The sequence below is a fragment of the Crinia signifera genome, chromosome 5 (genome assembly GCF_055691185.1).
Source record: "Crinia signifera chromosome 5, ASM5569118v1, whole genome shotgun sequence".
Taxonomy (NCBI): domain Eukaryota; kingdom Metazoa; phylum Chordata; class Amphibia; order Anura; family Myobatrachidae; genus Crinia; species Crinia signifera.
The window spans coordinates 316,377,165-316,392,244 of record NC_139221.1 but is presented as its reverse complement, the minus strand read 5'-3'; the positions used below and the strand labels follow the sequence as shown (position 1 = coordinate 316,392,244).

Below are 15,080 nucleotides of genomic sequence, written 5' to 3'. Positions count from 1 at the left end.
ATAATTGGCATTTTCTATACTCTTGGGACATAGGAAATTCGGAAATTATGCTTCAAACACTATGACAAACAAACAGAAGCAAATGTGTGGCATAGTGAACACAATAAAACCTAATAAATGTTGTTTTGCCGCCTTATGGTCTGTAATGGTTTAATGTTCTCTCTTGTTCTCCTGTCTCCCCCGCAGAACAAGAATTTACCTATAGAAAATACCACTGATTGTTTAAGTACCATGGCTAGTGTCTGCCGAGTAATGCTGGAGACTCCGTAAGTCATTCCCTCAGCCACTCCAGGCTACAGTCAGAATCCATTCATCCTAACGTTGTCTTGTGCAATTCATTCTTAAGTGTGACCCCTTTTCGGGAATGAAATGTCTCAACTGATTTTATTACAAGGGTGAGATTGCTGCAAACAGTGCATGGGGGGGGGGGGGGGGGGTACGTTCATTTGGTCTACAACATGAGGGTCGACATGGCTTTAGGTTGACACAAGCATTATGTTGACAGTCACAAGGTCGACATGGGGTTTTTGAATGTCTTTTGCGCCGACGTGCCGTCAGGCAGTATTTCATGCCCTACCACCCACTAGGGCATGGTGGGAGAACAAAATAGTGTGCCGAAGTATGGCTAGCGCACCAGTGCACTTTAACCTGTGTCCATGTTAACTGTATAATGCTTGTGTCAACCTCGACCCATGTCGACCTAATGGTGTCGACCTAATGCTTGTAGACCAACTTGTTGTAGACCAAATGATCCCCCAACCCCATTGGGGAACCTGTGTAACCCTATGCAGAGTCCTTGGTGTGTCGGGGTGTAGTGGGCAGTGGGTGTCACATCCCTGTCTTACTATTCCCAACACCATAGGTATTTATTTATTTATTTGGTACTTGTGTAACAGCACAGAGCCCGGCTACGCTACGTTTTCAGCGTAGGCTAAGATACGCTGTCAACGTAGCCCAACGGCTGCCTATCGTAGTTAGCGTACTTAGCGTAGTGACTCCGCGGCAGCCCGGCTCTGTCCCGGGCGTCCATGCCTCTGTCCACGGAAAGCCTAGTGAGCACCTCTCGCACAGCACTGGTAACCGCCAGATTCCCTGCGCTGGCAAACGCCGGCGGAGAGGCGCAGCTGCTTCTCAGACGCTCCTACGTCTCAGTAACTATTGCGGCAGGATACGGCAACCCTGCCCGTGTCCGCTTCAGGGAGAGACTCCTTTCTAAACCCCCACTATCCACGCCAGCCCGTAGTGCGGCCAGTGCAGCGGATTACTTTACATGTATTCCACGCCACGCTTCGGGCTCGGTGGCATGCTGTGTCTGCCACATTTTATAAAATGAACTCAACGCCGGAGTGGATAACGCCGTCGTGGATAGTGGGGGTATGAACAGGTTGGTCGCGGGGCTCGCTGCACTCGTCACGCTTCGGGCTGGAGTGGATAATGGGGGTGTTTCAGGAACACATATCTGACAGGGACGCTGACTACGCTGGCCGCGGGAACACTACGCTACTTCTGACTGACTACGCTGGCCGCGCGAACACTACGCTGATTCTGACAGGGACGCTATGCTAACTACGTAACGGGCGCCGTGCTATTACACAAGTACCTTTATTACCAGTTTCTTATATAGCGCACACATGTTCCGCAGTGCTGTACAGAGAATATTTGACCATTTACATCAGTCCCTGCCCCAGTGGAGCTTACAATCTATATATATATATATATATATATATATATATATATATATATATATATATCCATGGTGGGAATGGAGCCCATGACCTCAGTGCTGTGAGGCAGTAATGCTAACCATTACACCATCCGTACTGCCCCGTATATATAACACATAGTGGGGATAGAACCCGTGACATCAGCGCTGTGAGGCAGTAATATAACCATTACACCATCCGTACTGCCCCGTATATATAACACAAAGTGGGGATAGAACCCGTGACATCAGCGCTGTGAGGCAGTAATATAACCATTACACCATCCGTACTGCCCCGTATATATAACACATGGTGGGGATAGAACCCGTGACCTCAGCGCTGTGAGGCAGTAATGCTAACCATTACACCATCCGTACTGCCCAGTATATATATAACACATGGTGGGGATAGAACCCATGACCTCAGTGCTGTGAGGCAGTAATGTAACCATTACACTGTCCGTACTGCCCCGTATATATAACAGATGGTGGGGATAGAACCCATGACCTCAGTGCTGTGAGGCAGTAATGTAACCATTACACCATCCATACTGCCCCGTATATATAACACATGGTGGGGATAGAACCCATGACCTCAGTGCTGTGAGGCAGTAATGTAACCATTACACCATCCGTACTGCCCCTGGTATCATTACCCCAGCTTACCTGAGCTCCCTGTAATCATTGGTTGTCACTGCATGTGATATACAATACAGACAAGAGGACTAGACAAGACCGTTTCACCTCTCTGCCATTCTCAAACCACACAACTTGGCCCCCTTGTTGTTTTGGTAACCGCTATTCTGTAAAGGGGCAGTTTCTCTGTCTTATACTTAGATGTCGCGATTACCCGGTATCGCAGGCTTTTTATGCTTTACATTGATAGAATGATTACATATAAAGAAGATTGACAGGTTGCACTGGAACGATAAGGGCGTTGTGAGCCAGGGGTTTAAGCAATGGCTCTATGTTCGTCTAATTCCGTTTGGTAGTCTGTAACACATGTGTAGAAGTCCTGTAACTTTTATACATGTATCAACGGCTAGTCACATTCATTTATCGGCGGCTTTTCAGCCGATATATCTCGAGCACTGCCAATGGCTAATATATATCCAGATGTATATGCACATCTGGTGTTGTGTATGGTGAGGTCTGCCAACCGTCCGTAAAGTGGCTGCAAGTGACTGACATCACAACTGTGCCTGCATTTAAACGCCCGCACAGTTGTGATGTGAAGTACACATTGGGTGGACGATTGGTAAGTGAGTGCACTACCAATCGCCAGGTGTGTGCATCAGAGTGTATTTAATGTATTATAAGCTTTTATAGATTATAATATACAGTATCATATATATAGTAAATCTAAAAATATTTCTTCCAGGGAATACAGGAGTCGGTTTACAAATGAAGAGACTGTGTCCTTTTGCCTGAGAGTAATGGTGGGAGTAATCATCCTGTATGATCATGTGCATCCCGTGGGAGCTTTTTCCAAGACGTCCAAGATTGATGTACGTTTGTGCCCTCTGAATATTAAAGAGCGGAGCAGCCCAGCCAGCATTAGAAAGGGCATTAGCACCGCCAGTCCGTACACCAGTTCCATTAGCAGAACACACAGTCAGCAGGAAAGTTTCAAAGACTTTCTGGTGTTAAGAGAACTGATGGGAGATGACAGATGAAGCTGGGTCTGCGGCACGGTTCAGGTGACCCCGCCGTAACCCCAGCTAAAAGGCCTTCTAAGAAAAGCTGAGCTGTGAATAGCAGGTCTCATGTTGAGAAAGTCAGGGGAGAATTTTTAAAAAATGATTGTAAGCTTCCTGGACGAGAAGTTATTCACACCTTCAGTCTTAGCCGATAAGTGTCAGCTTCCTGGTCGAGAAGTTAATGAGACCTTCATTTGCTGGGTTGTCCAGTCAAGTAAGGATCGGTACTTGTGTACTTTCACGGCGGCAGTTACGCCGTCAGTGTAGCGTTCCTGTCAGAATCAGCGTAGTGTTCCCGCGGCCAGCGTAGTCAGTCAGAAGTAGCTTAGTGTTCCCGCAGCCGCTTAAGCGTCCCTGGCTACGTTATCAGCGTAGGCTGCCGCCGTGAAACTACTCAAGTAAGTACCGTACTGTTGCCGGGAACTGCATCTCTGTCCCCGGCAAGCCTACTCAGTGCCTCTCTCACACCACCGGCGCCAGCTACTCAGACGCAGGAGTGTCTCTATGCTAGAGGGTCTGAGACGCTCCTGCGTGTCAAACAGATGGAGCGCCTCTCCGCCCGCGCCAGCATGATCCCCTCTCCGCCAAAGAGAGGGGATCATGCTGGCGCTGGCGGTGTGAGAGAGGTGCCGAGTAGGCTTGCCGGGGACAGAGATGCAGTTCCCCGCAACAGTACGGTAGATACTTAAGTACATTCACGGCGGCAGCCTACGCTGAAACTACACAAGTACCTAAGGATCTACTCACTAGCCAATAGGGGGGAAATACGTCTTTGCAAGCTAGCGAATGGGAGACAAGGATATATGGTATGATCATGTGAAAAGGTACTTAGAACACAAAGGTGTACTATGCCTTGGAGAGTGACCATGTAGAGAAAGATAAAGTATCATGCAATCCACTCTGCCATTTCCCAAACACAGACATAACAGTGGGTAGCTGATTGGTTGGAGTTCTAACTTCATCCACTTTATCTCTTTCTTAGGGCCAGATGTATCAAGCTTCAAAAAGTAATAAAGTGGAGAGTGCAAAACATCCGTCCAATCAGCTCCTACCTGTCATATTTTAAACCCAGCCTGTAACAATGCAGTTGGGAGATGACTGGCTGACTGTTTATCACTCTCCAATTTATCACTTTTTGAAGCCTGATACATCTGGCCCCAAGGCTTAGTACATCTCCCCGAAAGTCTTATTGTATCTGTTTATTTGCGTAGTGCCTGTCATGTCACAATGGGGCGATGCTGTAGTGGTTCCACCCATAACGCAGGCATGTTTTGTGCTTTCAGATGAAAGGATGCATCAAGGTTCTAAAAGAACAGCCCCCTAACAGCGTAGAAGGACTCCTCAACGCTCTCAGGTACAGTATCCAGCAGCATCTGTACTATCCGTATGTTGGATGAGTCCCATTACAAAGCGTCCGGTGTAACGTGGAGCCACCCGAGAGTTACTGTCATGCACCAGTGTCTGTAGTAGTCTTTGTGTACGTTAGAGTTCTAGGAGCCGCTGGCCGCTGCTTTGTCGTTTCCTAGAGCTCTGTTGGGGGTCACTGGTGTCTTCTCGCTGTCTCGTTCCTAAAACCACCTCAGCCACTGATGCATGAGCCAGGAGGTGATGGGCATGGTCACCCAGCTGGGAGACGTCAGAGCGAGGCACGGCTCTAGCCTCCTATCTGTTAAAGTCCTTCTGGTTAGGAATATCGATCTAATGCTGAACTGAAGGTTGTCAATTTTGGTTTTCTCTGTGCCATCCACCTTCATATCTACATCCGGGAGACGAGCGTTACATTGAGTGCAGTGTGGGTAAAGGTTCTTTGACACTGAGCTCATGTGATCATTCAGAGCCAATGTACTGAGAGCTGGCAGTGTGATGATGTCACAGGATGGGGCTGTTCAGTCTCTCATGAACCTTTATAACTGCCCAGAATACACAAATATAGAAAGATTAATATAGAAAGCTTTAACATACGTGTTAACTAGGTTAGGTCTTCAGATATCGGTTTCATTGTAGGGGCTGCTGATTTCTGTATATTTAGGGGCACCTTAATAGGCACAGTGGTCTTCATTGTCTAAGGTGCAGTCCATAATTATGAATTGTAAAATGCTTTTACCAAATTAGTGGGACTGGCAATTTAAATTCATTAGAGAGCCCAGTGCAGAGGGCATGGTACCACCGTTTGATACAGAAGTCACACAGGAGTTACCAGGATTACCAGTATAGCTGAGCTCTCCGCACAGGAGTTACCAGGATGACCAGTATAGCTGAGCTCTCTGCACAGGAGTTACCAGGATGACCAGTATAGCTGAGCTCTCCACACAGGAGTTACCAGGGTGACCAGTATAGCCGAGCTCTCCGTACAGGAGTTACCAGGATGACCAGTATAGCTGAGCTCTCTGCACAGGAGTTACCAGGATGACCAGTATAGCTGAGCTCTCTGCGCAGGAGTTACCAGGATGACCAGTATAGCTGAGCTCTCCACACAGGAGTTACCAGGATGACCAGTATAGCTGAGCTCTCCACACAGGAGTTACCAGGATGACCAGTATAGCTGAGCTCTCTGCACAGGAGTTACCAGGATGACCAGTATAGCTGAGCTCTCCGTACAGGAGTTACCAGGATGACCAGTATAGCTGAGCTCTCCGTACAGGAGTTACCAGGATGACCAGTATAGCTGAGCTCTCCGCACAGGAGTTACCAGGATGACCAGTATAGCCAAGCTCTCCATACAGGAGTTACCAGGATGACCAGTATAGCTGAGCTCTCCACACAGGAGTTACCAGGATGACCAGTATAGCCGAGCTCTCCGTACAGGAGTTACCAGGATGACCAGTATAGCTGAGCTCTCCACACAGGAGTCACCAGGATGACCAGTATAGCTGAGCTCTCCGCACAGGAGTTACCAGGATGACCAGTATAGCTGAGCTCTCTGTACAGGAGTCACCAGGATGACCAGTATAGCTGAGCTCTCCACACAGGAGTCACCAGGATGACCAGTATAGCTGAGCTCTCCGCACAGGAGTTACCAGGATGACCAGTATAGCTGAGCTCTCTGTACGGGAGTCACCAGGATGACCAGTATAGCTGAGCTCTCCACACACGAGTTATCAGGATGACCAGTATAGCTGAGCTCTCCGCACAGGAGTTACCAGGATGACCAGTATAGCTGAGCTCTCCACACACGAGTTATCAGGATGACCAGTATAGCTGAGCTCTCTGCACAGGAGTTACCAGGATGACCAGTATAGCTGAGCTCTCCGTACAGGAGTTACCAGGATGACCAGTATAGCTGAGCTCTCCGTACAGGAGTTACCAGGATGACCAGTATAGCTGAGCTCTCCGCACAGGAGTTACCAGGATGACCAGTATAGCCAAGCTCTCCATACAGGAGTTACCAGGATGACCAGTATAGCTGAGCTCTCCACACAGGAGTTACCAGGATGACCAGTATAGCCGAGCTCTCCGTACAGGAGTTACCAGGATGACCAGTATAGCTGAGCTCTCCACACACGAGTTATCAGGATGACCAGTATAGCTGAGCTCTCCGCACAGGAGTTACCAGGATGACCAGTATAGCTGAGCTCTCCACACACGAGTTATCAGGATGACCAGTATAGCTGAGCTCTCCGCACAGGAGTCACCAGGATGACCAGTATAGCTGAGCTCTCCACACAGGAGTTACCAGGATGACCAGTATAGCTGAGCTCTCCCCGTACAGGAGTGACCAGGATGACCAGTATAGCCAAGCTCTCCACACACGAGTTACCAGGATGACCAGTATAGTTGAGCTCTCTATACTGTAGTTATCAGGATGACCAGTATAGCTGAGCTCTCCGCACAGGAGTCACCAGGATGACCAGTATAGCTGAGCTCTCTGCACTGGAGTTACCAGGATGACCAGTATAGCTGAGCTCTCCACACAGGAGTTACCAGGATGACCAGTATAGCTGAGCTCGTCATACTGTAGTTATCTGGATGACCAGTATAGCTGAGCTCTCCGCACAGGAGTCACCAGGATGACCAGTATAGCTGAGCTCTCTTTACTGTAGTTACCAGGATGACCAGTATAGCTGAGCTCTCCGCACAGGAGTCACCAGGATGACCAGTATAGCTGAGCTCTCCGCACAGGAGTCACCAGGATGACCAGTATAGCTGAGCTCTCCGCACAGGAGTCACCAGGATGACCAGTATAGCTGAGCTCTCCACACAGGAGTCACCAGGATGACCAGTATAGCTGAGCTCTCCGCACAGGAGTTACCAGAATGACCAGTATAGCTGAGCTCTCTGTACAGGAGTCACCAGGATGACCAGTATAGCTGAGCTCTCCACACAGGAGTCACCAGGATGACCAGTATAGCTGAGCTCTCCGCACAGGAGTTACCAGGATGACCAGTATAGCTGAGCTCTCTGTACGGGAGTCACCAGGATGACCAGTATAGCTGAGCTCTCCACACACGAGTTATCAGGATGACCAGTATAGCTGAGCTCTCCGCACAGGAGTTACCAGGATGACCAGTATAGCTGAGCTCTCCACACACGAGTTATCAGGATGACCAGTATAGCTGAGCTCTCCGCACAGGAGTCACCAGGATGACCAGTATAGCTGAGCTCTCCACACAGGAGTTACCAGGATGACCAGTATAGCTGAGCTCTCCCCGTACAGGAGTGACCAGGATGACCAGTATAGCCAAGCTCTCCACACACGAGTTACCAGGATGACCAGTATAGTTGAGCTCTCTATACTGTAGTTATCAGGATGACCAGTATAGCTGAGCTCTCCGCACAGGAGTCACCAGGATGACCAGTATAGCTGAGCTCTCTGCACTGGAGTTACCAGGATGACCAGTATAGCTGAGCTCTCCACACAGGAGTTACCAGGATGACCAGTATAGCTGAGCTCGTCATACTGTAGTTATCTGGATGACCAGTATAGCTGAGCTCTCCGCACAGGAGTCACCAGGATGACCAGTATAGCTGAGCTCTCTTTACTGTAGTTACCAGGATGACCAGTATAGCTGAGCTCTCCGCACAGGAGTCACCAGGATGACCAGTATAGCTGAGCTCTCCGCACAGGAGTCACCAGGATGACCAGTATAGCTGAGCTCTCCGCACAGGAGTCACCAGGATGACCAGTATAGCTGAGCTCTCCACACACGATTTACCAGGATGACCAGTATAGCTGAGCTCTCCACACACGATTTACCAGGATGACCAGTATAGCCGAGCTCTCCGTACAGGAGTTACCAGGGTGACCAGTATAGCTGAGCTCTCCGTACAGGAGTTACCAGGATGACCAGTATAGCTGAGCTCGCCGCACACGACTTATGTAAATGAGTCTGGTCATATAAAAAATCAATGTGGTGTGACTTTTCTCTGTTTGTGTTCCGCAGGTACACAACGAAACATTTGAATGACGAGACTACCTCGAAGCAAATCAAGGCAATGCTGCAATAACGGTGGCGCCGAGTGCATATCTGCTGTGGACACAAGACAGTATTCTGCAATGACTGAGACGTCCAGGATCTTAGTGATTGCGATGACCATTTCTGCCTGGCTATTTTTATTTCCCCATCCCCTGCTCTCTGTCATCTGCCCTTTCTTTACCCTCCTTTTTAAACCACAACTTTGTTCTTAAAAGAAAAAAAAAAAAAAAGCTCCGTCTTCTTTTTTGTGCCAAAATCAATGGAAATAAAACCTGGAAGGCAGTTAAACGTTTTGAAAGATGGCCGTTTCAGTGGCAGCTATTTATGCATTGCGTTTGGTTTCCTCTTTTTCGGGGGGAAAAATTCTGTGACTTGAACTAAATATTTTTAAACTGTATTTTTTTTTTTCTCCCAGAAAATAAACTAGTATTTAATATTGCTTAGACTGCATGGCGGAACTGCCTATTTTTCTGCTGTTTGGAAAATAAATAAAAATTAAAAAACACAAGAATTTTTATTTTTTTTTATTGCGGCTTTTTTTTTTTTTTCCTTCATGCGCAGCCAAGAAAAATAAAATGAGAAGAGATGTTTAAATTAACTGTTGTATAAAATATGGTACCCAGCACAATGATTTTTTTGGATTAGAAAAAAAAAAATGTTTTTAGGTTGCATTTTGACTCATTTTTGTAAGGATGTATGTTGTATGTTTTAATCTTTGATGACTAACCTAAAAATAATGTGATGTGTGCGTAACAGAACTACGTATGCATGTTTATGTCCAATGGATGGCTGTTAAAATAATAATAAAAACAAAAATCGGCTTTCATTTTTCTAATGCGTGGTCTGATTTATCATAGTTATTTTGATTTGGTTCATTATTGGAGTCCCTAAAAAAAAAAAAAAGTGTACGAGAGCAGCAGTTATTAATGTTTACAGAGAGCGGACTACCAAGCAGAAAACCGGGGCTCAATGTCAGGCTTGTGGTCATCACAGGCTACTGAATGCTCAATCTGAAAGGAGACTTGCCAGAGTTGTGCAGTCCAACAGAAGAGCAACAGTACGTCAAATTGCGGGGAATCTTAATCAAGGAGCAACTGTGAAGGTCTCTGAACAAACTGTTTGCCGCACATTACACCGTATAGGCTATGGAAGCCGATGACCCGTTCGATAGCCTCTACTGTCTGCCTTGAACAAGAGCAGACGTCTCTAGTTTGCAAAGGAGCACAAGGATTGGACAGTAGATGACTGGAAAAGGGTCATGTGGTCTGATAAATCGCGTTTTCAATTCCATCATGGAGATGGCAGGGTGTGAATATTTAGAAAACAGCATGAAAGCATGGACCCCAACTGCATTGCCACAACACTTTAAGTTGGTGGAGGCAATATTATGGTTTGGCGGACGTTTTCTTGGCATTGTTCCCGTGGAACAACTTCTGAATGGCCAAGGGTATTTGAGTGTTATCGTAGATCAAGTACATCCTGTTATGTTAATGGTGTACCCTGCCGGGGTTGGATACTTCCAGCAGGACAATGCTCCCGGTCATAAAGCTGGCATTGTCCGCAGGTGGTTCGAAGAGCATCACAGAGAATTTACCTTGCTTAGTTGGCCTGCACAATCACCAGATCTCAATCCAATTGAGAATCTGTGAGATGAGATCGAACGGGCTATCAGGCAGCTGGATCCAGTACCATCAAATCTTAAGGAATTGGAAAGTGTCTTATTCAATCTTAGATACTTCCAATCATTTGTGGGCGTCAGCTGATTTTTAAATATTAGCTGATGGTAGGTCACCTCAAGAAATGTGTAGAAAGGGGGTTGATAAAAGTATGAGCAAACTATGGTATCTAGAAATGGTCTGATCTAGTATGGAAATCAAAAGCTAGTGAAATGAGAGAGAATTTTTAAAGTTTATACTATCTATTAAAAATACATGAGTTATGTTTTATATATAAAAATACAAAATATATATGGATAGGTAAAAATCAAAATAAACATAGAAACTAGACAATGAAAAATAGTCCTTATCTTTTTGAGGCAGTAGGTCAGTGTGGGAACCCTACGCGTTTCGTCCGTAAGACTTCAGAAGTCTTATGGTGTGTACACACGGTACTTTTTGCCTTCCGATGTTGACGATATAGTCAACACCGGATCGGATTCGGATGCAGATCGCAAGGGTTTTAACCATTCAGATCCCGATCCGATTCCGATGCGCGTTCACGTATCGCAAGGCAGAAAGTCTTGTCTGCCTTGACTATATAGTGCAGATCTGCACTATATAGTCAAGATTGTATGCAAGTCGTATGTGCCTTCAGATACTATCCACGATCCGATCTGATCGGATCGTGGATAGTATCTGAAGGCACATCTGACCGTGTGTACACACCATTACGGACGAAACGCGTAGAGATATATTGCAAGCATGGTTCAGACTCTGCAGGGGTGATATTGAATTTGTGATTCCAACTGCCGGAGCGTCTTGACAGTCGGAATCCCGGGCCTTTTTCGCTCAGCTCAACCGTAACTCGGCAGCAGGAATTCAATGTGTTGAGTGTTGGAAAGTGGATGTGTCGGCAAAAACTACAGTGAGTTTGACAATCAACAACCGTTTTTGAAAAAAAAAACAACAGATCCGACTTGTTTTAAAGTGGGATCTGTTTTGTCAGAATCCGCCTTCAATGCTGTCGGAAACGGCATCATTGAGTAGGCGATGGCTTCTATTTCCGCGCCCGCGTTCTCAATCTCATCCTTGTACTTCGTGATGATGGGGATTGTAGCCTACTACAGGACTAGTGGTTGCAGGGGTAAATGACAAAAACTAGTCCAAGATCTAATACAACATTCAACTAATGCCTGAATTTTGTGTAAATTCGCTCTGGCCAAACCTATTCATTTGCTAATAATCTATCCTACCATGTATTTTTAAATTGGTGAAGACCTGGACTTGCTGACAGTCTATTTGAAACTGGCTTTCATAGTTTGTGCTGATATTGGAACCCAAACCCTTTTGAGAAGTGTGTCTGACGTCCCAGCGGACGGGTTCCCGATTGTTAGTACACCGACATTGGAATCCCGACTGTAAAATTCCTGACTAAGCGCAATGAGGTGAAAAACAAATATCAGGGAAATATAGACAGATATAATTATTTCAAATTCAATTAAAATATTTGCTCCATCTAATACTGCACCTAACGACTATCGGATTGCTCAAATGCACAGTGTCAGGTCTGGGGTCTGTTGTGTTCCCGGCCCTGACCGTGGTGGACCAGTGGAGGGCGCTGTGTATCGGAAGGCTGGAGGCCTGATGAATGACATGCACAGAGCCAAAGCCTTGCGTACCAGAGTGTTGGCGGAGACCGTAAACAGAAGCGCGGAGTCTAACCTGCCAGCGGTATTCACCAGGGACCCCCGCAAGGGGATATGGACTTCGCTGCGTCTGACAGGCAGGTCGCGGCCCTCTGCCCTGGCCCTCTGGACGTAGGCTGTGAGTGGTAATGACACTGGAGACACGGGTAGGTGGAATAGTCTCTGGGAGGCACAGTGTGAAAGTGTCAACACAGATGTCGACAGCTGGGTCGATGAGATCACTCAACTGCACGATGGTAATAGCAGGAGGCTTCTGGAGATGGTATGCCAGGTAAGGATGGTAACAGGAGTAATCACTCGACTGCAGAGTGGAATGGCAGGAGTCTTCGGTAGATGACAAACCAGGTAGTAACGGCAGAATCTGCGAGAGGTACACGGGGAGACCGGATAACCAGGAGCCTTTGGAAACAGCTGAACACAGGAGGTACTGAGGTCAGATGAACACATATTCAAGGCGATGACTGAGAGTTAGAGGCCGGAATATATCCCCCTCGCTGAGTACTGATTGGCTAGCTGCAGCAGCACCAATCAGTACAGGAAAAGAGTGAGCATACCTGAGAGGTATGCAGGTGTGTGGGTCAGAGGTTACCCAGGCTGAGCAGCGGGATTGGACCCCCTGGTCAGCTGAGTGCAAGTGTCATGGCGGCGCCCATGACGCGCGGAGTCCACCATGCCGGCATGTCGATTACACGGGTCAGCGCCAGCCACACATGGGATATCTTGCCAGACACTGACAGCAACCAGAGGCCTTACTCTCAACGCTGACCACCGGGAAGGTAATGGACGTGGTCTCAGACGGGGCTGAGACCCACGGTTTGTGACACACAGTAAACAGTATTCAGCAATAACTGAACAGAGAGAACAATAAGGTAAATTATTACATATTTTAATATTCACAAATGAAAATATTACTTGAGGTTATATACACACATATACACTACAGTATAAATCTAATTATTGCTACCTATTCCTTGACTTGTAACTGGAGAGATATTCATTAATTGTGCTCCAATAAACGGTTTTATAATAAATGTAGACTTTTACTGGAAACTATTTATTGGATTACATGTATTGTATATTTATTTTTATTTATCTATTAACAGTTTCTTATATAGCACATACATATTCCGCAGCGCTGTACAGAGAATATTTGAGCATTCACATCAGTCCCTGCACCAGTGGAGCTTACAATCTATATTCCCTACCACATGTACACACACAGACATTCTAGGGTTCATTTGTTGGGAGCCAATTAACCTACCAGTATATTTTTGGATTGTGGGAGGAAACCCATGCAAACACGGGGAGAATATTCAAACTCCGCACAGTTAGAGCCATGGTGGGAATAGAACCCATGACCTTAGCACTGCGAGGCAGTAATGTAACCATTACACCATCCGTACTGCCCCGGATATATAACACATGGTGGGGATAGAACCCATGACCTCAGTGCTGTGAGGCAGTAATGCTAACCATTACACCATCCGTACTGCCCCATATATATAACACATGGTGGGGATAGAACCCATGACCTCAGCGCTGTGAGGCAGTAATGCTAACCATTACACCATCCGTACTGCCCCGTATATATAACACATGGTGGGGATAGAACCCATAACCTCAGCGCTGTGAGGCAGTAATGCTAACCATTACACCATCCATACTGCCCATACTGCCCCGTATATATAACACATGGTGGGGATAGAACCCATAACCTCAGCGCTGTGAGGCAGTAATGCTAACCATTACACCATCCGTACTGCCCTGTATATATAACACATGGTGGGGATAGAACCCATGACCTCAGTGCTGTGAGGCAGTAATGCTAACCATTACACCGTCCGTACTGCCCCGTATATATAACACATGGTGGGGATAGAACCCATATCCTCAGCGCTGTGAGGCAGTAATGCTAACCATTACACCATCCGTACTGCCCCGTATATATATATAACACATGGTGGGAATAGAACCCATGACCTCAGTGCTGTGAGGCAGTAATGCTAACCATTACACCATCCGTATTGCCCCGTATATATAACACATGGTGGGAATAGAACCCATGACCTCAGCGCTGTGAGGCAGTAATGTAACCATTACACCATCCGTACTGCCCTGTATATATAACACATGGTGGGAATAGAACCCATGACCTCAGTGCTGTGAGGCAGTAATGCTAACCATTATACCGTCCGTACTGCCCCGTATATATAACACATGGTGGGGATAGAACCCATGACCTCAGTGTTGTGAGGCAGTAATGCTAACCATTACACCATCCGTACTGCCCCGTATATATAACACATGGTGGGGATAGCACCCATGACCTCAGTGCTGTGAGGCAGTAATGCTAACCATTACACCATCCGTGCTGCCTGTATATATAACACATGGTGGGGATAGAACCCATGACCTCAGTGCTGTGAGGCAGTATATGTACTGTTTATATAACCTAAAGTGATGATGCTTATTTGTATTTGGGTATATAAAAATATGTAATCTACTTTATTGCGCTCTCTGTTCAGTTGTTGCTGCAGATTGTTTCTTTAGTCACTGTGGGTCAGATTTATTAAGCTCGGTGAAGTGATAAAGTGTCTGTTTTTATCACCTGCCAATCAGCTCCTAACTGTGAAGTTACAGGCTTGGTTTGAAAAATGACAGGTAGGAGCTGATTGGCCGGTGATAAAAAACAGACACTTTATCACTTCACCGAGCTGAGATTGTTCTAGGCAGATCAGCTGATATGAGACCCAAACGTATCGATTTCTTTCCTTTTTTCCTCTCCTTTTTTAGTAAATTGAATGGAATCCTTCATATGTGATTTTTATTTTATTTTATATACAGCCATGCACAGTGCACAGATGGACCTGCGCTTCTTCATCCGGCTGGCACACCAGTAC

The 15,080-nt window shown here is 46.5% G+C and overlaps 1 protein-coding gene across 8 annotated transcripts in view; it reads left to right on the top strand.

Moving 5' to 3' along the window:
* Positions 1-9,642, top strand: part of CYRIB (CYFIP related Rac1 interactor B) — a 134,959-nt gene extending 125,317 nt beyond the window's left edge. For all 8 annotated transcript variants that reach the window (XM_083144847.1, XM_083144842.1, XM_083144840.1 and 5 more), the window contains 4 exons: positions 187-266; positions 3,084-3,210; positions 4,686-4,756; positions 8,784-9,642. In XM_083144847.1, the coding sequence (XP_083000973.1) occupies positions 187-266; positions 3,084-3,210; positions 4,686-4,756; positions 8,784-8,847 (342 nt within the window). In that variant the 3' untranslated portion in view covers positions 8,848-9,642. The remainder of the gene's footprint in view (positions 1-186; positions 267-3,083; positions 3,211-4,685; positions 4,757-8,783) is intronic.
* Positions 9,643-15,080: the final 5,438 nt, after the last annotated feature.